This window comes from Salvia miltiorrhiza, chromosome 3 (assembly GCF_028751815.1).
Source record: "Salvia miltiorrhiza cultivar Shanhuang (shh) chromosome 3, IMPLAD_Smil_shh, whole genome shotgun sequence".
NCBI classification, from domain to species: Eukaryota; Viridiplantae; Streptophyta; class Magnoliopsida; order Lamiales; family Lamiaceae; genus Salvia; species Salvia miltiorrhiza.
In genome coordinates, this window is record NC_080389.1 from 64307375 (window position 1) to 64332474 (window position 25100).

General features: G+C 36.6%; 5 protein-coding genes across 11 annotated transcripts; 2 read left to right on the top strand and 3 right to left on the bottom strand.

Annotated features, from left to right (window-relative positions):
- Positions 1-1339: 1339 nt before the first annotated feature.
- On the bottom strand, positions 1340-2867 carry LOC131015539 (kinesin-like protein KIN-14C). Its single transcript, XM_057943947.1, has 4 exons — positions 2640-2867; positions 2058-2179; positions 1798-1974; positions 1340-1711 (listed from the first exon to the last, which is right to left on the bottom strand). Exons 2-4 carry the CDS (start codon positions 2160-2162, stop codon positions 1637-1639), a joined length of 357 nt encoding a protein of 118 aa, XP_057799930.1. The 5' UTR covers positions 2163-2179; positions 2640-2867; the 3' UTR covers positions 1340-1636.
- A 3980-nt stretch (positions 2868-6847) lies between these two features.
- LOC131015540 (uncharacterized) lies at positions 6848-9675 on the top strand. Of its 4 annotated transcripts, none has more exons than XM_057943950.1 (6): positions 6848-7066; positions 7172-7327; positions 8673-8934; positions 9134-9221; positions 9293-9359; positions 9438-9675. In XM_057943950.1, the coding sequence occupies exons 2-6, from the start codon at positions 7319-7321 to the stop codon at positions 9489-9491; spliced, it is 480 nt and encodes a 159-aa protein (XP_057799933.1). In that variant the 5' UTR covers positions 6848-7066; positions 7172-7318; the 3' UTR covers positions 9492-9675. The 4 variants fall into 4 exon arrangements, with proteins under 4 accessions (XP_057799933.1, XP_057799934.1, XP_057799931.1 ...); XM_057943951.1 differs by having other exon boundaries at positions 6895-7066; positions 8678-8934; XM_057943948.1 differs by having other exon boundaries at positions 6904-7066; positions 7172-8067.
- A 3309-nt stretch (positions 9676-12984) lies between these two features.
- LOC131015541 (EIN3-binding F-box protein 1-like) lies at positions 12985-16661 on the top strand. Its single transcript, XM_057943953.1, has 2 exons — positions 12985-13462; positions 14044-16661. Exons 1-2 carry the CDS (start codon positions 13438-13440, stop codon positions 15993-15995), a joined length of 1977 nt encoding a protein of 658 aa, XP_057799936.1. The 5' UTR covers positions 12985-13437; the 3' UTR covers positions 15996-16661.
- A 354-nt stretch (positions 16662-17015) lies between these two features.
- On the bottom strand, positions 17016-20240 carry LOC131015542 (protein WVD2-like 5). 4 transcript variants are annotated; one of them, XM_057943956.1, is made up of 9 exons: positions 19939-20240; positions 19098-19282; positions 18779-19012; positions 18641-18705; positions 18463-18534; positions 18232-18331; positions 18086-18157; positions 17891-18001; positions 17016-17614 (listed from the first exon to the last, which is right to left on the bottom strand). In XM_057943956.1, exons 2-9 carry the CDS (start codon positions 19275-19277, stop codon positions 17279-17281), a joined length of 1170 nt encoding a protein of 389 aa, XP_057799939.1. In that variant the 5' UTR covers positions 19278-19282; positions 19939-20240; the 3' UTR covers positions 17016-17278. The 4 variants fall into 4 exon arrangements, with proteins under 4 accessions (XP_057799939.1, XP_057799938.1, XP_057799940.1 ...); XM_057943955.1 differs by having other exon boundaries at positions 19098-19354; positions 19939-20200; XM_057943957.1 differs by having other exon boundaries at positions 19098-19427; positions 19939-20200.
- A 1252-nt stretch (positions 20241-21492) lies between these two features.
- LOC131015543 (putative L-ascorbate peroxidase 6) lies at positions 21493-24934 on the bottom strand. The gene is made up of 9 exons (XM_057943959.1): positions 24600-24934; positions 24121-24236; positions 23771-23841; positions 23593-23635; positions 23407-23503; positions 23127-23210; positions 22557-22678; positions 22399-22465; positions 21493-22140 (listed from the first exon to the last, which is right to left on the bottom strand). The coding sequence occupies exons 1-9, from the start codon at positions 24845-24847 to the stop codon at positions 22038-22040; spliced, it is 951 nt and encodes a 316-aa protein (XP_057799942.1). The 5' UTR covers positions 24848-24934; the 3' UTR covers positions 21493-22037.
- Positions 24935-25100: the final 166 nt, after the last annotated feature.

The window sequence follows — 25100 nt, forward strand, 5'->3', positions numbered from 1 at the left end:
TTATGATAAAATGAAATTAGATAATCTAAATATTTCTCAAAAAGAATACACATATCATTGATGTGTGTTTAATGAAATTGGACTTTCTTGAGCACCTAACTTGATGGGACAAAGGTAAGACTATGCCATGTCCCATTTTTTATGGACTACCTATTTGAAATGCAATTGCCTTGATAGGTATAACACATGCACGCAGTTAAATGAAAATGACTTAAGGTTGATTTACATATGAAAAAAAAAAAAAGTCACAATCATAATCTAGCTCTCTTTGAGTGCTTAAAACTGAATTTAGAATAATCTGAAATATATTGCGACATGATAAGACAATAGTTTTTAAAACTCTTCCTATTTCAACCAAATTATTTATTGATGTGTTTTTAGAAAATGTATCTGATCTATTTTAGTATAGTCTCTTCTCTCTCTCTCTCTCTAGGTTGTTTAAATTTTCTTTAGACTTGAATGCTAACTGTATTTATGCCTCTTTCAACTCCAATGCTAATTAGTGATCATTGCTAGCTAAGCTAATGCTCCCTATATGTTATTTTGGGCTTATGGGCCAGTTTTGTAGGTTAGATATTTGGAGAAAAAAATCACATACTTCAAACTCAAAGTTATATTACAAGTATTTATTACTCCCTCCGTCCCGGCTTTTGGTATCCAGTTGAGAACGGCACGGGTTTTAATAAAATGATTGATGTGTTGTGAGTGAAATAAGGACCCCACCTACTTTTACAAAAAATAGAAATGGATACTAAAATGTGGGACGGCAATAAAAAGGAAAGTTGGATACTAAAAGCTAGGACGGAGGGAGTATTAAATTAAATGTATGCTAATAATGTTACATAGTATACAAAGTGATATGCGAATGTCTGCATGGTACGAACTATTCTAATTAGAGTGTATTTAAACTTTAATAATTACAAATTAACAAATTATAATTATAAACCAATAAACTATATTGATTTATTGATTTAAATCCAATTGCATATTTAATTTATCAACGTTTGGTCGTGTTTGAATCCGAATATAGATTTAAACCCATAGCAGATCACCTAAATGCATCACTAACTCTAAAATGAGATAAAAAATGCATCCAGCAGATCCCCTAAATTGGATGGGGCCCACAAAAAAATTTACACCTACCTAAATTCAATCTTAAATTTACACCCACCCTAAATTTATTTTAAGCTTATAATTAGTAGGACCCACACATAATTATTGTTTTTATGTAGAAAATAGGAGATCTGGTGTATGCATTTATAAAATCGAAATCCTAAAATTAAATAGGGAAGCTTTAGGAAGGAATATAGGAGCATAATTTTGAGATTTCTGCTAGGAGTGCTTAATAATAAATTACTGTCATTCTCATGTCTGAGTTTCTTCCAACCCATCACTACCAGCAAGGTCAAGAACACAAGATTTAAGTGGTTCGATCCTAAATGATATACATCCACTGCAGAGCTCTCTTCTTCACTAATTAACAAATCACAGCTCAAGATCTGGCAAAATCAGCAGACTTTTCCTCTCACTTTTACCACTCAATCACAGAGATGATCTTGAATCTAATTCGTGTAACTGAAACTACAAAATATATACAACACTAACGAAAAGAAGATGACCGGAAACTGCTGCACTTTTAATCGGCCGTCCAATCGACCACAGCCCGCTGCCCGCGCGCATACGTGCGCCAAGGTCTTGCGCTATCACATTCCTGTATAAGTAGCAAGGATTCCAATTAGAATAAAAAGTTTGAATAAGAAAAAATCTTAAATTTTCAACAATAGAAAAGTGTGGTACCGTAATAGTTTCATGCATTTTCTTGCGAATTTTTTCCCCCTCTGCCATCTCTGCTTTTACCTTCGCAAGCTCTTCAATCTCTGCCTTTACCTTCGCAAGCTCTGCATTTCCCGCCTTTACCTTCGCAAGCACTTCATTTAATCGTCGTATTTGCTCACTTTGAGCCGAGCAAATTGACTGAAAAGAATAAATTTATCTATGAAATAAAACATTTCAAGTCTTCACCAAAAAAAAAAAACATACAGTTGAAAGAAGCAAACCTCCTGTCTCCTTAGCAACTCTTGCGATAAGTCAAGCTCGGCGGCTCTTTCCATAACCCAATCTATTAGTTGCAGAATCTCGCGTGCAAGTGTTGCGTCGTCCATTTCAATCTGTAGAGAAACTTTCTCAAAATATGAAAATTGAAATCAGATAAATCCAAATATCCTTAAGCCAACAGAATGAGAAATCTCACAACATTGCCAAACTCAAAATAGGTAACAAAATTCAAATTCGTGAAAGAAAATTTCAGCTCACAAAACCAAATCTGAAGCAAACACTAAAGAATCCAAGCAAAAATGCAGAAGAACTCCAGCTCTAAATCGAAATATTTCCCTAATTACTGCCCGAATCGAGAAATCCTCAGTTCATGCGTCTCCTAGTACTAACCCGACCGCAGCATTAAACAAAATAAATGCAGAAAGTCTCATAAAAAAGAAATGATCGAAATCATTTTCCATAACACCTTTTCTCGAATCTGCTGTTGTGTTCCCACAATTAAAAATCCATTCCTAATGTTTTCATGCTAAGTCAAGTTTGCCATCTATAAATAGCTCCCACATTTGAAATTGCAGTCGATTTACCTGCTATTAGGCGCTGGGTTGGGGAGGTGTCGGCCGAGCTGCTAAAGAGTCGCCGGAGAAAACTGATAGGCTGCACAGTGAGGCGGAGCACGGCGCAGGCTGTTGCTGTAGAGATACGACAAACGGAAGAGGCGAGCGGTGTGGGCCGGAGGGGGCGAGCGCCGGAAAACAGAGAGAGAATAGGAAGAAACAGGGATTGTGAAGGCGGCGCTTGCGTTTTGAAATTATATAAGCTGTATCACGTTTTGAAATTGTAGCCCATATAATTGAAGCCCATATTATAGAAGCCCATTTTACTTTCGGCACTTCATATATACGCCCAAATATACAATTATTCCCTTTCCTTAAGGAATACATTTGTATTTTTTTTTATTCAACTTCTATGAGTTTGAGATATTTGCCGTAAAATACATGAACTTTCAACAAATTCTGGTTTTTTCCATAACCTTTAAAATTTGAAAAAAAATACACAACATGTTGATTTCTTCTGATTTTTCCCACGAGTATGAAATACTCTCAAATAGAAGCTGAGTTTAGGGCTTTTGGTTTAGATTTTTTGATACCTAAGCATGAGGGGTAATAAAGATGTCATAATAAAGTCGATTTACATGTTTAGGTATCAAAAAATCTAAATCAAAAGCCCTAAAATCGACTTCGGGGTAATAAAGATGTCATAATAAAGTCGATTTACATGTTTAGGTATCAAAAAATCTAAATCAAAAGCCCTAAAATTGACTTCTATTTTAGAGTATTTCATACAACATGGGAAAAATCAGAAGAAATCGAAAGGTTGTGTATTTTTTTCCAAATTTTAAAGGTTACGGGAAAAACCAGAATTTGTTGAAAGCTCGTGTATTTTACGGCAAATATCCCTATTAAAAATATAGTACATATTATTATTATTAACTCAACTACCAATAAATAAAGTATGTAATTTATCTTTAACAATTATACTTCCTTAAGAGAACAAATATAGAGATATAGCATATAGGATCGAATCCCACCACTCCACTACCATGCATGTAAATATAAATTGTCACTCATATATGTTTGTAGTTATGTACATAATTTTTTAATGCCTAGAGTCTAGCCCTCTAATTAAACTATATAAATGAAACTGCTGCACTTTTAATCGGCCATCGAATCGACCACAGCCCGCGGCCGCCGTGCGTCAAGGTAATGGGGTATCACATTCCTGTATTATTAGCAAGGATTCCAATTAGAATAAAAAGTTTGAATAAGAAAAAAATCTTAAATTTTCAACAATAGAAAAGTGTGGTACCATAATAGTTTCATGTATTTTCTTGCGCATTTCTTTCCCCTCTGCAAGCTTTGCTTTTGCCTCCGCAAGCTCTTCATTTAATTGTCGTATAATTGACTGAAAAAACATAAATTTATCTATTAAATAAAATATTTCAAGTCTTCACCAAAAAAATATACAGTTGAAAGAAGCAAACCTCCTGTTTCCTTATCAACTCTTCCTTAGAGTCGCGCATGGCAGCAAGCTCGGCGGCTCTTTCCACAATCCAATCTATCATTTGCAGAATCTCGCGTGTTTCGTCGTCCATTTCAATCTGTAGCCAATTAAGAACATCACTGAATTTTTTCTTCTTCAAAAGTACTACTAACAATTACTGCACAATTAACAAAAGTATGTAGAATTTCACAAGCTATAATTCTAAACCATAAAACAAAAAACGAAACCCAGAGTGATTGGAAGCAGAAATGTATAGTATGTAGAATTTAACAAGCTATAATTTTAAACCCTAAAACAAAAAACGAAACCCAGAGTGATTGGAAGCAGAAATGTATGTGCAAGTGAAACGGCACTCACATTTGAAGGACCGGAATCGCAAGGAAGCTTGTTCTTGGAAGCCTTACTGCGCGTCATCTCCTAAGTCCTAAGCCAATCCACAAATATTGCAAGTGAGTGTTTTACAAAGAAAACTCCTAACTCCTAAATCCAATCCACAATTATAAGGATACTTATTTTCTGTTCGGATCAAATCCAAATAATTTTACTTTAAACTATAAAATCAAGCTACAATTATAGGTAAATGATACAGATACATCTTATGGAGAAATCCTAACCTAACAACAAACTTAATTCATACTCCTGCGAATTATATACAACAAACGCATCCATTCAAGTCATCTTCAATGAGATAAATGGAGTATTTGTTTATAAATTTAAAAATGTTATATACAATTCGAACAAAAAAAAACAAAATAATGTCATCCGTTTTTCACTAACTTTTAAAATATACACGATCTAGTTTTCAATTCGAATCGGAGAAGAAGAAGTACCGGAGGCGGAGGCGGCGGCGTAGGGAGGGATTGGCGGAAGAAGCTTGTTCTGTTGTGGTTCTTGGCGGGAGAGGGATCGAGAATTGGCGCTGTTGTGAAGAAACGACTCAAGCCTTTGGGCTTTTATTTTTTTGAGAGGCCTTTGGGCCTTATTTAATGGGCCTGTTTTAAATATCAAGTGTTAAAACATAAGACAAATAGCGGTAAAAACCCTGAATCACTTTTTTCTTAATTTTAAAATTTCATGTTAAAATTCTTGGACTTGAGTTTTTCCATGAAAATAATTTTCCCCCAAACTAATGTTGACATGGTAATCGGAAATACAGGTAAGCTTAATTTTTCGGCGAATCAAACGATCGTGTTTAAGTGAGCACATTAAATGTCATCATTTTATATTTTGTTTGAGGATAAAATCAAATTGAATTGAAATCCCTATTCAATTAGGGTAAAAAAAAAAAAAACCCAAAACACTCTCTATCGGTTTTACAACGGCCGCCGGCCGCCTCTCTACCGCTAACTCATCTAGTCTCTCTTTACTCAAGTGAACCCTTCTTATCCCCATCAAACACACCCACACAAACGGATACACAAGCACACAAGTTTGTACTCCCTCAAACTAAACACCATCTGAATCTCCATCTTTCCGCCCTTGGCTAGGCGACGGCGGCAGGTGCCGCTGGCAAGCCCAGCCTCCATCATCTTTCTCACCAGACGTCATCTCCCTCCGACCCGAAGACTCCGCCCCTAAGTCAGATGATTGCACACAACCGTCGACCGCCTTATTCCCTCAGCCAAACCAGACACTCTCAACAAGAAAGCTGACTCGACTCAAATGCAACAGTTGACTCATCTCAACTCAACCCACAAGACCGAGTTGAAGGTGCTTAGTCCAGATGCAAAGCGACGTCTTTTTACCCTAAATTAAATGACTCAGCATAAGTGTGTCACGTAGGTGACACGTCATTCTGAATTGGGCTCAGGCCCATATTATAGAAGCCCATTTTAGTTTCGGCAGTTTATATTTATGCCCAAATATATAATTATTTCCCTTCCCTAACGAATATTTGTAATTTTTTTTATTGAACTCCTATGAGTTTATTAAAAATATAGTACTCCCTCCGTCCCGTGAACCTTAAGGCAATTATTTTTGGCACGAAAATTAAGAAAATACTAGTATTTAGTGTGTTAAGTGTGATAGGTGAAAAAAACGAAAAGATGAATAAAAAGAAATTTTTTTGCTATATAAAGAAATGACTAAAGATTCGTGGGACGGCCGAAAAAAGAAAGTGACTCAAGATTCATGGAACAGATGGAGTATATATTATTCGTTTTATATTAAATCTGGTTTCCAATATTAAACAAATCAAAGAACATACAAACACCCAAACATAATTTTTTTTAATTATTATTATTATTATTATCACTTCTAACTCAACTACCAATAAATAAATATGTAATTTCATCTTTAACAATTATACTTCCTTAAGAGAACAAATATAGAGATATAGGGATCGAATCCCACCGCTCCACTTCCCTTAATGAAAAAAACACCATGTATGTAAATATAAATTGTCACTCATCTAAGTTTGTAATTATGTACTTAACTGCGTAAAGTCTAACCCTCTATTTAAACTATATAAATCATACACCCATTGTAATTTATTCGAGAATTCGGATTTGATTGTGTTACATACAACCGTTGAGATGATATGTGTTTCATCATAAATTTGAATTCTATTCGTTTTATTATTCTAAAAGATAAAAGAAATTGAGCCTTCCAACTTCAAGATTTTGTGATTTCTACCTTAGGAGTTAAGATAGTTATGCACACAACTATAAAAAAAGGATTTTTTTTATCAATCAAACTTTATTAAAATTCAAAAGTGCAAATATATTGGAACGAAGAATTCAATAATTCAAGAGTCAACCTCAAAGGGGCAATTAAGTAATTTCAGGTGAGGACAATTCACAAGTGGGGGCGTACAGCCCATGCTCTCTCGCTTACCCACTTCACACAACTCTCTCTCTCTCTCTCTAGAGACTGTATTCGCGACGCCTTTTCTGCTGCCATATTCGAGAATCAACACCCCATGAGCTAGCGGGTTGATCAGATCAAGAGGGTAATCACTAATCAGACAACTTGTTTAGGTTTTTTGTTCAATTTCTCTGCTGTAGTGTTTGATTGAATTGATCGATTTTTTCTTTTTTGTTTGTTTGGATTGCAGAATAGTGGGCTCTATCTTGTGGTGGATGTTTAGATCTGGGCTTCGGAAAAGGAATGATTTTTCCGAGTTTTGGTTGTAGCACTAGTGTCACCTGTGGATGAAGTATTGGTGTAGATCAATTCTCCATTGGGTTTCTCAGTTTATTGCATGCATGGGGTCAGTTCTTTTAGCTCCCCCTCCCTATCTGTTTGTTTGTGTGTGTGTGTGTGAGAGAGAGAGAGAGAGAGAGATTCTTGAATGATTAATCAATTTGTGCTAGTAGAATATCCTAAAATGTTTGATTTTTTTCAGGAATGATTGGTTTATTTAGCTGTATATTTATGTTATCTCGAGTTTAAATTTGGTGGGCAGCTGAAAATTGAGTAAAATTGGACTGTTTATTTCTGTATGTGGAATTCACCTTTCTGGAATGTAGGCCAGCATGAGGAATAAAAATAGTTGTTTGCATAAGAATTGTAGGGCACTTTTTTTCTTGAGATTTTGGGTTTACTATTTTAGATAGTCTTACTTTTGTTCTTCCTTTTGTGGTTTGGAATCTTAGTTTTGCTTGTCTATTAAGCAAGCAACAATAGTGTGTGCCAACAGAAAGTTTTGTTATGTCTCTTTCTCTTGCTTCATGCTTTTGCTAGGCTGCATGGAGTTTGTTTGAGTCATGCGTAGGTGTCTCTCGAATTCTTTTTATTAGCAATAGCATGAGAAGGCATTTGTGAATGGGGAACGGGTGAGATTAGAAAGCGTTGGCAATTATGTATGATGGGTGCCGGTTGCTTGTAGAGATGGAAACTTGTGCGAAAAGGCCTTCGTATTCTCTCTCGTGGTGTTATAGAGAGTACTTTGAAGAATTCTTCGGGTTGATTATGGAAAGGTTGAAGAATAAGTGCAGGGAGTTTTTCCTTGTAAGAGGGTACAATGAGTTCTCAACATTTTTTATTTTGATAATTTGCTTTGGTTGGTTAAATTAGGTTGCTTAGTTTTGCTTCAATCCTTCGAGTGAAATTTTGCCTTGAATATTTCCTTAAATCGGCCTCAACAGATTGACTGTTTTGCATCTTGTTATCTTGGATATATGATTCACTGCCACCCATGTCATGTGTTAGTTTGTTGGATTGATCGTCATGTTCGTATTTTTCTTAGTCTCTCATGCCTAATGCTACTGCAGAGATACCATCCATACTAAATTCTGTGATATCTTCAATTCTTGCTGATCAAATTATAGTCGTTTTTCTGAAGTGATTCTTTCAAATGGTTTATTGAGCCTAACATTGCTTTCATGGACTGCCTCACTTGATTTCTAATGCTAAACGCGTGTACTATTCATGACCCAAAACCTGAATATGAATTGATTAGCATTCCAAGATCTACTTGTGTTATTTAGTTTTTGCCAAGGGGAATACGGGTGCACGGAAACCAATTTTAGGTTACAATGTATTGGAAATAGTTTCCAATAGTTTCCACTGATACACTAATCATATGTATGGTTGACAAACCTAATTTGCAACAGAGCAGAGGTTGTCTTGGATGTTGTACCAAGCCACCGCTTGTAATTTCCGTGGATGAGCCATCGAAGGGGCTCAAGATTCAAGGCCAACGCGTGAAGAAACACAGTTTAACAGAGGACTTTTGGAGCCCCAGTTCGGGTGATATGGACAACAGCGCCTTTCCATCTCATAGAAGTGTCTCATCAATCAGCACTTCGAACCAAACACTTGATACTCACAGTAGCACAGGTGGCACAAGCAACTCCTCCGAATTCGTAAATCATGGCAAGTACTTTTACAGGGCTATGCCCTTCACTCTTCACACCACGTCATTTATGCTTCGTATTAAGGATTTAGTTTATGAGGTGGTTATAAAAACTACTGTTGGCTATATGAACAACGGGCTCTTCGGTTCCAAAGTGATTTGTCATATTTTTGTTATCTGCTTCTATTTCAACTTTTTTTCGTTTTCTTTATGTTGAAGGGCTTCTTCTTTGGAACCAAACAAGGCAGCAGTGGGTAGGAAGTAAAGGATCCCAAAAACCGGGACAAGCGCAAGAGCCTAAACTGAGGTAACGAGTTGTGTTTGTAGGCTTAAAAAAGAGAAGGGGGTTAAGGTATGATGATTGTGATGATTGTGCAGTTTCAACGCGACTTATGAGAGTTTGCTCGGGACCAATAAGCCGTTCCCTCAACCCATCCCGTTGACGGTTAGTTTTCTGTTATTGTACACAGAAAAGTTGATTGTGTGAAATGGCAGAGTGTTTATGGGGGTTGAAATGGAACAGGAAATGGTGGATTTCCTAGTTGATGTGTGGGAGCAAGAAGGGCTTTATGATTGATGAGTAGTGGCAATTGAGGTTGAGTTGGATCATATATATCTATATATATATATGTTGTGAATTGAATCAAACCTATAAAAACAGAAGCTGTTTCCTCTTGTTCTATAAAAGCTCTTAACTTTGCCAAGTTTGTAATTAGCTTGTTTTCTTTTGCTCTGTTTATTCATATTCACTTTAAAGACAACCTCTCTCTCTCTCTCCTAGTTTGTGTTCTTGTGTGATGTAGTTTTAAAGGAAATATATTGGATCATGTGAAAAAAAGGAAATTTTGAATCATATTTAATAAAAATAAAAAATAAAAATAAAACTCAAAATTCAAGTTCTGGCTATGGAAATATTATGTGGCCTTTTTTGTTTTTTTGGGAAACAAATTTAGGTAGCCAAACAAAATTGTTTGACGTTAGTTCCTTTTGAATATATTTGTTATAAAATCCATATTCGCTTTGTGATTGAAAACTAAAATTTTTAGATTCTTTTGTTAGCTTTTAGATATTTGATTGTACGTTAATTGGTCAATAATTCAAATATTTAACTGTAATTTTTTTCCAAATCTCAAACTAAACCTCCTATAGATCAAGAACATATGAGACAAGTTTTTTATAATTTTATTATATAATCCACGAAGAAAATGAAATTGATTTTGGGCCAATGAATGCAAATCAATGTTAAATTATTATATAACAAGAATAAGCACTGTGAAATATAATTGTGATGGATAATGACATTTGCATTGTGACAATTAAAATAATTGTGATGGCGCATTAGGAAAAATTGGTAGTCAATGTCTCTTATCCATCATACACGATTTTACTAATTTTTACTACCACAATTGACTCAGCCATCACCATTCACACTTAATTATTTCATTTTTATTTTCTTATGTCACATCCAACTTTATTTATTTTTCCATAAAACGAGTTATATTTTTTTTTTCTGACCGGTTTATTTGTTTGACAATGTGAAAACGTGTTTTCTTTTTTTTTTTTTCCTTTTTTTTTCGTGTCTATGATTACTTTGACTTGTTATGTCTAGTCTAGATTACAAAATGTTTTTTGCATATTATTTTTTTATATTAACATTTATTATTTTTGTTGTGCGAATTTTTACATTTTAGGCAAATAGGAAAGCTAAATGATTATTGAAAAAAATATGGATGATATATTGACCGTGTAAAATCAATTTGATAATAAATAACTTATAGAAAATAACAATTTGTTAATTATTAATTAACATCCCTTTTTCACCAATTTATGACCATACGACAAGCTCGAATTAAAAGATATTTGTAGAATATAAATTCATGACTTTTATCGACACGTTCACTCAATCAATCATTAAATTATTTAAATGATCAATGATCGTTTTAATTTACGATGGCGATGTGAATAATGTGATTGAAATCAAATAGTTTGCGTGATGTATGGATGTGAAGTTTTGTCTAATTACATTGCTTAATGAGTTACGATGATTTAATTACTTAGGTGGCCGGAGGTTAATTAAAATACAATTATAATTATTTGTTCAATTATACATTGGGATTTGCTTAGATTATGGCATTATTAAACAATATCAAGTAGCTCTTAATTTAATTAGGATTGCATTATTAACTTTTTCCCACATGACCGTAGTTTGTGCAGTCTTATTTGGTTTATTGTGTTTAATTAATTGGCCAACTGGCGTGTGGAGTGAACGATTAAGATTTGAAAATAAATCAAGATTTTCAATGATCATACTTTACTTTATTGATATTTATATGAAATATATATAATAAACATAATGATTATTATCAACACATAGCTCAATAAAATAAGTCAAAAGCAATGAAAGAATGTAGCATGTATTTGTGAGTAATTAATTAAGTAGAAATAAATATAGTCTACAAATTAAATTTGTAAATTCTCATTGGCAAAAACTAAATACTAATAATTGGAGGGGTGATAATGCAAATTGGAAAAATTAATAGAGAAGAAAGAGGAATCCACGTGTTTATTTCCCAATCCAAAAGCTCTCTAAATTATTCTTTTATTGTTCATTGAATATTGTTAGGTTCCTTTCTTGGACCACATTTTTTTTCCTTTTATTTTTTCCATGTATTTATTGCCTAATTTAATTCTTCAATTATACTATAGTTCCCACCTCCAAATAAGAACTCCTTGCCTAATTTTTCTAATTCAAAATACTCCGTCCCATTTATTTATATGGTTTGATTAATTTTTTTTCTTAGAATCATTAGATATATTAATATGCAAATAAACTTATTTATATGCCATATTTATTATTTAATAATAGATTAAAGTTGGAGTCAATAAAAATTTTAAAATAGAAAAATATTAATAAATGAGTGAAAAAAATATTATCTTTTACGAACATAAGCTTATATATTTGAAAATTTGACAAAGAAAAACAAATTTATATAATTGGGACGAAGATAGTATCAATGAATGTATATTGGGTAATTCTATTCATAGCCTCCATTTTACTCTCTATAGCCTTTTATTTAAAAATAATATTAATAATTATAGTAACTATACTATTTTGCCCTTGTAATTTAAATTTAAAATTCCGATCAATACTTAAATAATAGCTTCGTCCAGTACAGCAAAATAAACCCAAAAAATATATTCCTTCACCATTGGAATAGCCGCTAGAGGAAAGAATAGAATTGCAGACGTTGAAGAAGCAAATCATTCATTAACAAAAGATCAAAGCTATATTCAGTCATCTACTGTTTTTCTTCATTTTCTAACTTTATAATTCTATTTCTAATAACGACGAGTTTTGCACAAATCCAAAATTAATCTTGTAAAATGTAAATAAAATTTTGCATCATGTTCAACCATCTACTTGTTTTCTTCACCTTCTGACTTTCTAATCATATCCCTACTAGATCGGATCCAACAAACCAGAAAGGATAAGTTAGGATTAAAAATTAGCTATCTGATTTTTCTTTTTCAATTCTCATCTTTGATTCCTTCTTTGCTTTTAAAACTCAATAAGGTTTTTTTCTTCTTCTAACTTTCCTAATCATCTCATTTTTTTCCCCATAATACGACAATCAAATTATATCTCCTCATAGATAATAGATTGTTGTTGCGTGGTGTTTCAATTTATCTTCTGCGGGGCTACACAACAAAACTAAATTAATGATAAATGGGGTTATGAATTATAGGGTAAAGTAGTAAATTTGTAATTAATTTTTATTATTATTTTAAAGAGATAGCTATGAGGAGTAAAATGGAGGCTATGAATAGAATCATTCCATAAAAATGAAAAAAAAGAAAAAGAATTTGACGGTGTGACTATGCAAGTAAGTTGAGCCAAGTAAATGAACAATATTCTAAACTGTCAAAAAAAATTGCAATATTTAATAGGCAATGCAAAATTTCGGGGAATCCACTTGCCTACTTGTGTATCGTGCAACAAATTAAATAAATAAATAAGTACATAGAAAAAGAAAGTTAAAATAAAGAAAGTTGTTTTATTTCGTTGGATTTGGTACATCTTGAACAATTCAAAAATAATGAATGAATAGAAGAAACATTGAACATAGCGAGTAGTTTGGTTCATTGTATGTATCTCTCAGCTGCAGTTTTCTTGATTTGTTAAAGAAGAGAGAGAGAGGGAGAGGGCCCCACCTATTGACAACAAAAGATATGCGTGAGATATTACACCACACCCACACACTTTAGTGTTTTTCATGTACATTAATATATGCATTTGCATTTTCCCCAGTTTGTAGTATCCATCCACCAATCTCTTATCTCCTTCTCTCTTGCCCCTTTTTGCCCTATCAATAGGGTTTCTTCGCCTTCTCTTTCCCCTTTGATCTTTTTTTCCCTCTGATGCATTCATTGTTGATTGGGGCTCTGTTGATATCGTTTTTCTTGATTGATCTCATCGTTTTTGGGCTTCAATTCGACTTCCTTGTGGCTTTCACAACTTTCCCATGTCTAAAGTCTTTGATTTCAGTGGTATGGATTCTCATCTTTGCTGGGTTTTGATAAAAATTCAGTCTTTACTTAGCTTGTGTTTTGTTTTGATGAATCTTTGTATATCATAAATCATTAATATGTATGTTAGTTTCTGTTTATGTTTGTAATTTCAAGACTGTGTGATGTTTTTGGGTGTGTTTATATATGGAGCTCAACTTTACTGGGTTTTTGATAAAAATTGAGTCTTTACTTAGTTGATATCTTTAGTCTTATGTTTTGTCTTGTTTTGATGAATCTTTGTATATCATCAATCATAATATGTATGTTAATTTATGTCTGTGTTTGTAATTTCAAGACTGTGTGATGTTTTTGGGTGTGTTTATGTATGGAGCTCATCACTATAAAGGAAAAAAATAGAAAACTCTAAATATTGTTTCTTGTGCATATTGAGATGTAACTGCAAATTGTACTTTAGTAATCTCCTGAAGAATTAGCATGTGCTTGATTTGTTAAAACTGCTGAGAATTTGATTTAGATGTGTGAGATTTGAGGGCTTTGATCACTGAGATTATGGAAAATCAATATTTTCTGATTTTGGTTGCCTACATCTCTGCTTTCAGGTGATAATGAGTTCTTTATGTTCCAAAATCCCAAGGGATCGATCCCCTTTGTGTCTCTTGGGAGTCATGTGGATGTGTATTTTCCTCCACGCAAGAGATCTCGAATCAGTGCTCCCTTTGTTGTTACTGAAGATCCGAAGGAGCTGCCTTCGATTGAAGTGCTCCCTGATGAGTGCCTGTTTGAGATATTCAGACGCCTTGGTGGAGGCGAAGAGAGGAGCGCCTGCGCCTCTGTATCCAAGCGCTGGCTCATGCTTTTGAGCAGCATCTCCGCGGATGAGATATGTGGCTCTATTGCTCAGACCGTGGAATCTGAGGTCGTATCTGATTGTAAGAAGGCTGATGAGCAGCCTGCTAAGCCTAAAGAGAAGGTTGAAATCAAGTCTGATGATGAGGAATGTGTAGATGTCGACCCTCAGGGTTATCTGTCGAGATGCTTGGAAGGAAAGAAGGCCACGGATGTGAGATTGGCCGCCATTTCTGTTGGAACTGCGAGCCGTGGAGGTTTGGGGAAGCTATCTATTCGAGGGAATGCTTCCACGCGTAGGTTGACAGACCTTGGGCTGAAGGTTGTGTCGCGTGGCTGCCCTTCTTTGAGAGCTCTTTCTCTGTGGAACTTATCTTGTGTTGGTGATGAAGGGCTGTCTGCAATTGCGACTGGTTGTCGTTCTCTTGAGAAGCTAGACCTCTCCCATTGCCCGGCTATCACTGACAAGGCCATGATTGCAGTTGCAATGAACTGCCCCAATCTGAGATCAGTTACACTAGAGTCTTGCTCGAGCATTGGTGACGAGAGCTTGAAAGCTTTGGGCCGCCACTGCCCGAATCTAGAGTGCGTGATGCTTAAAAACTGCGCCCTAGTTGGCGACCAGGGTGTCGCTGGTCTGTTTTCTTCGGCTGGCCACGTCCTAACTAAGGCTAGTCTTCAGGGGCTCAATGTCAGCGACGTGTCTCTTGCTGTGATCGGGCACTATGGGAGTGCGATGACTGCTCTTGCACTCGGTGGCCTCGACAATGTGAATGAGAGGGGCTTCTGGGTCATGGGCAAGGGTCAAGGCTTGCGAAAGCTGAGATCTTTATCGATTGCTTCTTGCCAAGGAGTTACTGACGCGGGTCTTGAAGCTATCGGTAAGGGCAGCCCGGATTTGAAGGTGTTTAGCCTCCGGAGATGTGCTCTTGTGTCCGACAATGGAGTCGTGTCGTTAGCCAAGGCTGCTTCATCGCTTGCGAGCCTGAAGCTCGACGAGACTCATAGGATCACTCAATGTGGGGTTTTCGGCATCCTTGCTAGCTGTGGAGGTTTAAAGGCTCTTGCTGTGTCCAATTGCTTAGGGCTTAAAGACATGAACTTTGGATTCCCATTGAATTCTCTCTGCACTTCTCTACGATCGTTGGCTATCCATAACTGCCCGGGGCTCGGTGATTCCGGCTTGAGCATGGTGGGCCGGTTGTGCCCTAAGCTAACCCACGTGGATCTCCGCGGCCTTCAAGGAGTAACGGATGCGGGCCTGCTGCCTCTCGTGCAGAGGCCGGAGGCTGGTCTGTCGAAGGTTAACCTGAGTGGATGCGTTAACCTAACTGACAACGTGGTTGCCGAGATCGCTAACCTCCACGGGGAAACTCTCGAGATTCTGAATCTTGAGAGATGCAGCAGCATCACTGATGTGAGCTTGATGTCAATCGCAACGAACTGCTCTGTTCTTCGTGAGCTGGACGTCTCCGGCTGCAGGGTGACGGATTCCGGTGTCGCCCTCTTGGCTAGGGCCGAGCAGCTGAGCCTGCGGGTGCTCTCCCTCGCGGGCTGCTCGTTGGTCTCGGACACGAGCTTTCCGTCGCTGAAAACTCTGGGCAGGACTCTGGTGGGGCTGAACATCCAGCTCTGCCATGGAATAAGCTCTGCTGCTGTTAATCTTCTTCTTGAGCAGCTATGGAGGTGTGACATACTTTCTTAATGATGCAGAAAAATCAAGAACTTGAATTGCTTGGGTTTTCAAGCATTTCTATCTCTAGCGTAAGGTATTTAGAAGTTTTTGGGTCCATCATCATACGTCGTCGTACGGGTTCAGGCCGGCGTCCGCTTCTTTTTTTTCCGGCAGACTACGGCGGCCACGCTTTTTTGCAGCTTCTCTTGGCTGTTTCGAAGGTCGTCTCTTCCGAGTAACGGAAGAGGCATCCGTTTTTGTGGCCGTCCGTAGTTTCCGAGAATTTCGGACGTCGGGTGCCGGATCCCTCGGCTACTTTTTTTAGGTTTCCGGTGGGAAGCTTGTTCTCAGCCGTGGATCCGGCTAGGGTTTTATCGCGTCTTTGTGTCGATGATGTTGGGGTTGTTTCTCGGTTGCTTTTGTGGCGGCGTACACCTGTTTTCGCGGGCTTTTGGCCGTGGCAGCGATGTGGTTTTCGGGTCTGCCACGACGATCTCTTCTTCTTCTTCCTCCTCTTGAGGTGTTGAAGAAGGGGTTGTTTTTTATTTTTTTCCAAAGCCCTAGTTTTGCAGGTTTCTCTTTGTTGTGAACTGTCACTTTGCAACCTTGTTATGTTATGATGTAGTTTTTCTTTCAAATCTCACTTTATGTCTTCTATGTATTGGTAATAAAATCCCCCTTTGGATTATGCTTTTATTCGTGGTACGGCGTCGTTTTGATGCTTGAATTTTATAAATTAAAATTCAATATGTATTACGAGAGACTTATAAATTAAAATACGTATAATCAAAGACTTATGTGAGATCGTCTTATATGAGATTATCTTATTAATTAAAATAAGTATAATTAGAGACTTATATGAGATCGTCTCAAGAGTAAAACTATATAAAACACATCAATAAAAACAAGAGTTTTATAGGAAATCTTGTGAACCAAAATACACCAACAAAATTGATATAGGTTTGGATTCAAATATTGAACCTATCATATTTCTTGGTATTTTTTTAGCCATTGAAGCAAAATAACTAAAAGTATAAGAAGCCAACATCATAGTAGCAAATTAAAATTCCAAAATTTTCACTTTGGAAACATATTTAGACATAAATTAGGAGCAAGTTAACCACTTAATAAGCTTGAAAAAGCAGCAACACATTTAAATTTCAAACAAAGCAAGAACTTGATTGCTGACTGACTATGAACAACAAAGGACACTTCCAACCTTAACAACATCTGTCATTGTTCGATCGATCGCAGTTTTTATTCGAACATATCTCAAGAGTTTGAGGCGACGATGCTGCTACCCGTTCCATCGCTCACACTGCGATGGCTTCTTGCACCACGACGGGGGGTTCCTCAGCTCTGCTTGCAGCCTCGGATGCCACCACAGAATCGCTTGTTTCTTTGGCTGTGGGCCTCTTCTTCTCGTTCGACGACTTGGTGTCCTCAGACGGCAACTTGGGGAGAGACTTCCTCAGCGGCTTCTTCACATGGTCGTGGCTTGGTGCTTTGGCGAGGTTATTTTGCACGAGCTTCTCGTCCAAACTTAACCTAGCCGGGCGAGCACCCCGCTCCCTGTTTTCTTTGGATTCAGCACTAGGGGAAGTCTTCTTCCGGCCAAGCTTCGGAGATTTGGGTCTCGTAATAGGTATCTACACGAAAGTTTACGGTTAAGTTCTAACACGAACCAACGGGCCGTTTACTTTGAGTGATACATTAGACTGACTTAGAAGGACTATATGATCAAATGAATTCAAAATTGTACAATCCATTAAAGTTAAGACACGGCACAAGTATCGTCGTGTAATGAACCCATTCAAGGACTAGCAACAAGGATCCTAAAACCAGAAAATGACGAACCAGAGCGACTCATTATCGAATGCTATATTCCAGATGAAAATACGGCTGCAACGAAGACAAGAAATTACCTTCTTTAGTTCCACCTTTGGAGGTGGAGGTTCTTGATAGAAGCTTGGCATAGGCATGGCTTTGAATCCCAAAGTTTTTCTCAGCATTTTGATCTCAGCATCCTGCGATTCCTATAACAGAAAACGGTAAATCCGAGTCATTGCCTTGCTCGACTACCCTTAACTCTAGAGCGATGATATGATACGAGAGTCTACCTTACTCTTTGCCTGCAGATTGTTCTTTTCTGCTTCCTTCGCCTGAATCTTTTCCTCGAGTTTCGAATAAAACTGTTGGAACAAGATTTATCACACGCGAGATTTTATCAAATCAGTCAGCACGGATGGTGGGAGGAAAGACTAACCTCTCTTCTTTTCTCGGCCCTTTCATCACATTTGAAACTGAAACCGTAGGTTGGTAGAGCACCCGATCTGCGGGCCCTGGCATCTCCGGCAGTAGGGCTTCTACAAAGCAGTTAAGGATAAACCAGACACAAGCTTCACGTCGCGATGAAGGGAATGATATGCACGTACCTTCACCCTTCGACATCAAGAGAAATGGTGTGAATCTAACGCATTACGCATACAAAGGATACGATGATGACACTGAGATTTCTTCAGTTTTACTAGAAGGGCTTTTCCTAGGAGCCTTTAGCTTTGTCTTCTCCCTGCAGTCAGGAAACCTAAGTTCATAAACACTGTGGAAGTAAAAGTAGCGAAGCGTTTGTAATGAAACGAAATATTCATCAAATTTGGCAGTGTAAAAGAGCATACAGAAGTTCTTCAGCCTGTTCTCCGCTCGTGGAAGATGATGTTGCATCGGGACGCCCGTGTTGCTCCTTGAAATCAGAAAAGAACTATTGTAAGAAATCCACACATAAAATGTACAATGCATACATTTCTTGTTTCTACCTTAGAGCCTTGATTCTCATTAGACGATTTACTTTTTGGTCTGAAAGCTGAAGTCTGTCTCTGGCTCGATTCTGAAGCATCGCTACCATTTGAAGCAACGTAAGGTTTGCTACCCTCTTTCCTGTTTCTGCTCTTAACTGGAACTGCTGCTGCCGCATTTTTGGGGCTAGATGCTTTATTGATCTTCAGTGGCTTCAAATTCTTCAAGACCCCCGTCTCTTTAACTTCAAGCTCCTACAAGTACACTGGTGTGTTAGAGGCACTTCCCGGAGAAGGTGATCGTGCTAAACAACCGAGTAACACATTGTGAAATGCTTACCGCGGGCTTGCCCGTTGATTGGCATTTTGGAGGTAAAGACTTGACAGCATCGTCAAGGATCTCAACTTCCACGCTGCCATTGGGAGCCCCGTCTACACTTGGAGAGACGGGGAGCTGTGAAGCAACGGCGTTTTCAAATCCAGTCGCTGGAATGGCACTTTCAGTGTCCATCTCTTCCATTCAACCTAACAATGTATGTTGTAACTCACATCACAAATCTTGGAGATAAATGTGCAAAGCCTCCACCAAAATTTTCCCTTCAAATTGCAACAATGCAACAAGTTTTTTCCATTTCTTGAAATCCAATCACCAGCATTGATTCCTAATTCTCTACCATGAAAGGAGCAAATAATGCATACAAAATCAAGACTCCATCTTTACCAACAACAATGCAACACATGAACACTGAGGAATTTAAATTTAACTCAAGAGCCCAAAATTCTAATTAACCTAGCTTATATGAATATAAATCAAGATTCCATTTTTAACAACAATGCAACTAAAAAATTCAACATTCCCAATCTCTTAAACCTCTTGTAACAACCAGTGAAAAAAGGGCCCCTTTTTTCAACAAACAAATCCATGCCAATAGCAACACATTAAATTAACCAGAAAGCAGCACCTGAGCTACAAATTAGTACTTCCAAAAAAAAAAAGCTACAAACTCAGATCTCCACAGTCCCACACCCACAACAAGATCCCACACCATTAAAAGAGGTAGATTTCAGAAACCCATTTCCACTACACGAAAAGAAAAAAAAAAGAAAAAAATTATCACATCCAAACAAAAAAGCACACATTTTTTTTCACGCATTTACCTTCATATTAAAAAAGCACTCACCTTTCAAAGCATTTGAAGGAGAAAACAATTAGAGAGGGAGTAAATCATTGGAGGGTAAAGAAGATCTGACTGATTCTGAAATGGGTTTCGCCTGGTTTTGGTCAGTTGGTAGTCTGAACTTTGGAATGATGATCTTGAAATTTTCGAAATTTATTTGCTTGTTTTTGGGCATATAATAATTTAGTTTGTTTTCTCCTATAAACTCTTTTCCTTTTTGTTGTTTCTTGAAATTGAAAAAGATTTTTTTTTTTATTTTGCACACACTCTCTTTATAGAGCACAAAACAGGAAAATGTGTGTGTGTGTGTGTGCCGTCGCTTTGAGCGTATGAATCAAATCCACTATGCTCCACATCAGCTTCCGCCAAAAAAAAGTTAGCAAAGATTAATAAAAAATTATTAGATCACAAATAATTGATGAAATGATGAGTAATTGTTGATATCACAAAAAAAAAATTAGGGGTGAATTATTAAATAATTAAATGGTGTTGTTTTTTATGTTATGTTATGTTATTTGTGGCAAAAACAAATCAAAGTTGATAAATTGTCGAGTAGTTTATTTAATTATATTTAGCAATCGATTGAAAAGGTGGTGTCATGATGTTCAAACTTTATAATGCTTTTTGTCAATGTTAATTTCAATAAAATCGTGATTTCTTAAGATGAATGCAAATGTAATTTTCATACCAAAGTAGTGGATTTAATGATCCAAAAAATTATCAAGATGTATGTGGAATAATCTTAAAGACATAGACAAGTGCTGCTTCAATGTGGAAAGGCGCCGAGATGGAAAGAGACTTGAAAATTAGATTTTAAATTTTTGCAAGAATATTATTTTCCCTCAATAAATTTGAAAGGGAAAGAAAAACCTCTTTCCTTTATCTACATGATGGGAGTCGCCTTCATTCTCCTTTTATTTGAAAAAAAAAATATTTATAATTTGTTAATTTTATTTATACATATTATCATTTAAAATTTAAGTAAAAGCAGCATAACAAACGTTCTTGCTCTGATTATGATGAACCAACTTGATTATCCTAACTTTAGATTCATAATTTATGATAATTGTTAGCTCGTTTTGGTTTGTTTCCTTTTTTATTTGGGTTTCATTTATATTCTGAATGTAGTCACTTTTGAGCCATATCTATATACGATTTTTGTCCGTTTCATCTCTGTTTTTCTTTGTTGATTTCGTTGGGCGCTGTAACTTTTGGATGACGTCATGTATGAGATTATTTACATACCCGTAAATTTTTTAAGACACTTTTTTTTTGCCGATAAATGATGACATTATTGAAGCATTAAAAGTTATTTAAATTATAAACTTGCAATTAGTTGATAATGGGAAATAGTTCGAGCGCACCTCCTCCATTTATAATTAACATCAATTTAGTAGTTAGGTGCCAAAAAAATAAAATAAAATAAAAAGTGAATACGAGAATGCCCAAAATTCTTAATAATATATTCCGATAAATCGTGCAAATGGGTGGTGTGGCTTAATACAAAAAAACACATATTAGAAAGAAAAAGAAAAAAATATATAAAAAAAAGATGCATTTTCAATAACAGACAATATTTGTCTTCACGTTATACCTCTGTCACTGAATTATTAGTAGTATTCAATATTCATATCCGAATTGACTCAACATAGAGTTAAATCCTCTTGCATTTCACAGCAACTTCACCACAATAGAAGGAAAGCCATCTCTCTCTCTCTCTCTCTCTAACCAGTGGTCCAAAACACCAAGAGATATGCAAGAGGGCCATCAGAGGGGTCTTCAAAGTTCAAAAATCATAGAAAGACACTAAGACTTAAATGCAACTGTCTAGACAGAGAGGGAAATAAGGGCCCTCAAGATGATGTTTCAACCATTCTTTGAAGGGTGGGGGTCTGCTCATGCTCATCTACAACATGCATCTTATATAATTCATGATAGATTGAAGAGAGATCGTGTCGATTCGACTTACTCATCTGCTAGTACTGCACGTTGGTGGGACATGAACGCGCATTTCATTCGTCTACTATATGTTGGTATTCGAATACATCTCTTAATAAGTTAAACCAGGCGTGATGACGGACCAGTGCTAGCTCTTTCTCAGCTCACGCGGAGCTCCATTTTGCACCGGTGTTCACTAGTTTGGTGTAGGCTTTCTTGAAATCTTCGAAGAATAGGCTCTGATCCTCTGCATACTTTGAGATCCATCTGTTTGAATTAAAAAAGAAAGAAAGAAAGAAAGAAAGAGAGCAGTTAAAGTTATTGAATCTGTATGTATCCAACATTAATGACATCTTTCACAGCTTCGATTCTACACCTATATCGCTGTCGTCAATCGCCATTATGAGCCTCCATCAATCATACGTCGTGTCATAGAATTAAAAGGGGACCGGTTTTTGGCATTTGTGTTCATCAGGCAAACACGGATTAAGTGCAACGGATGGTAAGAGTGAGAAAATGGCATACCTGTTGCATTCATCATCGTCGGCTAGTGCCTTGTCTGAGGGAAGGCCAATCATGCTGGACATGCCACCTACGTGTATGAGAGAAACCAATGATGATCGCTGAATTAAAGGGAAAGAAGTAAAACAAAATGGTAAAGGATATAAAACATGCTTAATCACCTGAAGATGACCATGGCTTCTTCACAAGAATCTTGTAATAAGAGTTGTCAAATACTACTGGACTTCCGAATCCTTTGGTCCCTAAAGTGTGAGCTCCGGATAGAGCAACGAGCTCCTGGGCTCTATCGATGAAACATGAACAAATATTTCAACACTTACAGTAGCTATAGTTTTGCTGTAAGAAATAGGCCATAGATTCACACTTAATAGTAATGCTGATCTTCTTTGTTGAAAGACTTAAGTTGCATATATAAGACATGTTAAAAAAAAAAGTTACTTTTTTTGTTTGGAGTGATGCTATCAATAAGCCTGCTGAATGTTATGTGAAATTCAGCTTTAGTGACAAGTAATGTCCTTTGAAAATAAGACATAAGGAGCAATATGAAAGGAGAACAAGCAATTTCAACATTACTTCATTGTTTTTTAGTTGTTCAACATTACTGCATTAATATACTAGAAATTAGAAAAGAATTCTCAAAAGGGAAAACTGTAAATGCATTGCTAATCGATGAAGGAAGGAGCGATAACAGATGTACAACAAATAAAGAGAATCTTTATATCGATACTCACGAGAAGCCTTTCTTTTGAAAACTCTGCTTCATGGCCTTTGCATCGAGCGTTTCTTCAGGAAGCTTCCCTGTGGGATCAGGTACCCTGAGTGACAATATTCGAACTTCTACGAATTAGCCTTCCTTATACTTGTAGTAACAACTAGATATATACAACTTGTGACAAACTAGTTGCTATGATAGTTTAGAGCAATTGTGATTTCCAAAGTTTGAACAAATGCACCAATTCCTAATCATTTCATGGGCAACTACATGCTATAGACAATATTCGAATCATTTACGTTGCATCTACTCTTCCCAGTCGGACAGGAATATCTGGACCTCCACATATCAAAACAGCCTCTGCTCCAGCCATAGCTATCAGGTCTGCCCAGGATACTAGCAAACACCAATAAGAAGGAATTAGTTTGGCACATGATTACTGCTATCATATCATATCATATCAAGATTCCTTTCACCAAATATACCTGGGCGTACTGATTCCATCTGATCTTTTACTTTCTCCAGAATCTAAAAACAATGCATCCATTCAGGAGTTAGCAGACTGAAATTTGTGCAAAGGTTAAAAATAGAGACATGTGTGTGTAAGCAAATATACAGTGAAAAACAAAGAGGTTAGAGATAAGAAGTATATGGGGAGCTTGCCTTCAGTGTCTTCTGAAGACCTGCGTTTTCAGGTCTCTCGAGTTCATAAACTATCGATCCATTCATGCCACCTAAAACAACGTGAGATGATTAACTAAAAAACCTATAGTTGCTAGATAAATCACAGTGATACATTACAGGATCTATTCATGACTCTCAATGCAAATCAAAATTTTCATGTATGAGAGCAGCAAGATATAGTATTTTCACTAATAAACTAACTATCACGCATATATCATATCTCCCACACTTAAACATCACATATTATCCTTATCCCAAAAGTTTTCTTCGTTCCTCGTCCAAATTTTATATTCTTGAAGAAGAAAAGGATGAAGCACTTCACATGATACCTGTTTTATCACCCTCGTCGAAAGTTCCAGCATCATGAAAAACTAAACGAAGGAAACCAGGAGCCTTAGTCTTGGTTAATACCTTCCTGATCTCTTCTTGCAACAGGGATGCTTCACTGAATTGAAAACCTCAGCATCAATAAGCCTTCTCACTAACTAAAATTGTTCTTTTTTTTTCTTTTCTTTCTATTAAAATGTGTGTGTGTGCAGCTGAAACAATTCTAATTATTTCATCAACTCTCAAAACACTACTGTCTACCAAATTCCTTTGTCTAATAATGTACAATAAGAATACACAACATTAACATTCTACAATTCCTAATAAGCTCATAAATAAACTCACAAATTATCACCAGCTCGTTGCAAAATTTGAGGATCTAACTGCAATCACAATGAGCAAAACATATACCCTAAAAAAACAAAAACTACTATTCCATGCGATGTAAGCATATGAACTGAACTACATTAATCAAGCTTACTCAGTAGCAAAGGAGGGATTGGGGAAGGGCACCAGAAACGACGTCGCTGCCATATACATTAGCGCTCGCCTCCCGAGTTGAGAAGGTGAAGAAGCCGCAGCACAGGATACAGTGAGCCTTTTCGCGGCGAACTTGACTGCCGGCGAGCTTTTCACCGAGATCTTGAGCTCCCTGCCAGCGGAAATGGAGGCTGCTGAACTGAGCAGCGCCGGATCTACGGCGGCGGCGGCGGCGGTTGTGCACCTCATTTTTCAGTAGGTTGCTCAGCTCAAAACAGTCGATGCCTTTATCTAACTGAATTTGTTAATTTAGTTAGTCTTATTAATTTTTACAATAAATGTTTTAATCATTTTCGAAGATATATTAATTGGGCCACTGAAGCATGCCGTAATTTAGCCCATTTATTGATGGGCCTTTGTGATCTTTGCTCTCAGTTTACCCATTTTTAAAGAGAAACAGCCCAAATTTTATATGATGTAGCTTTGTTTTATGTTTTTTTTC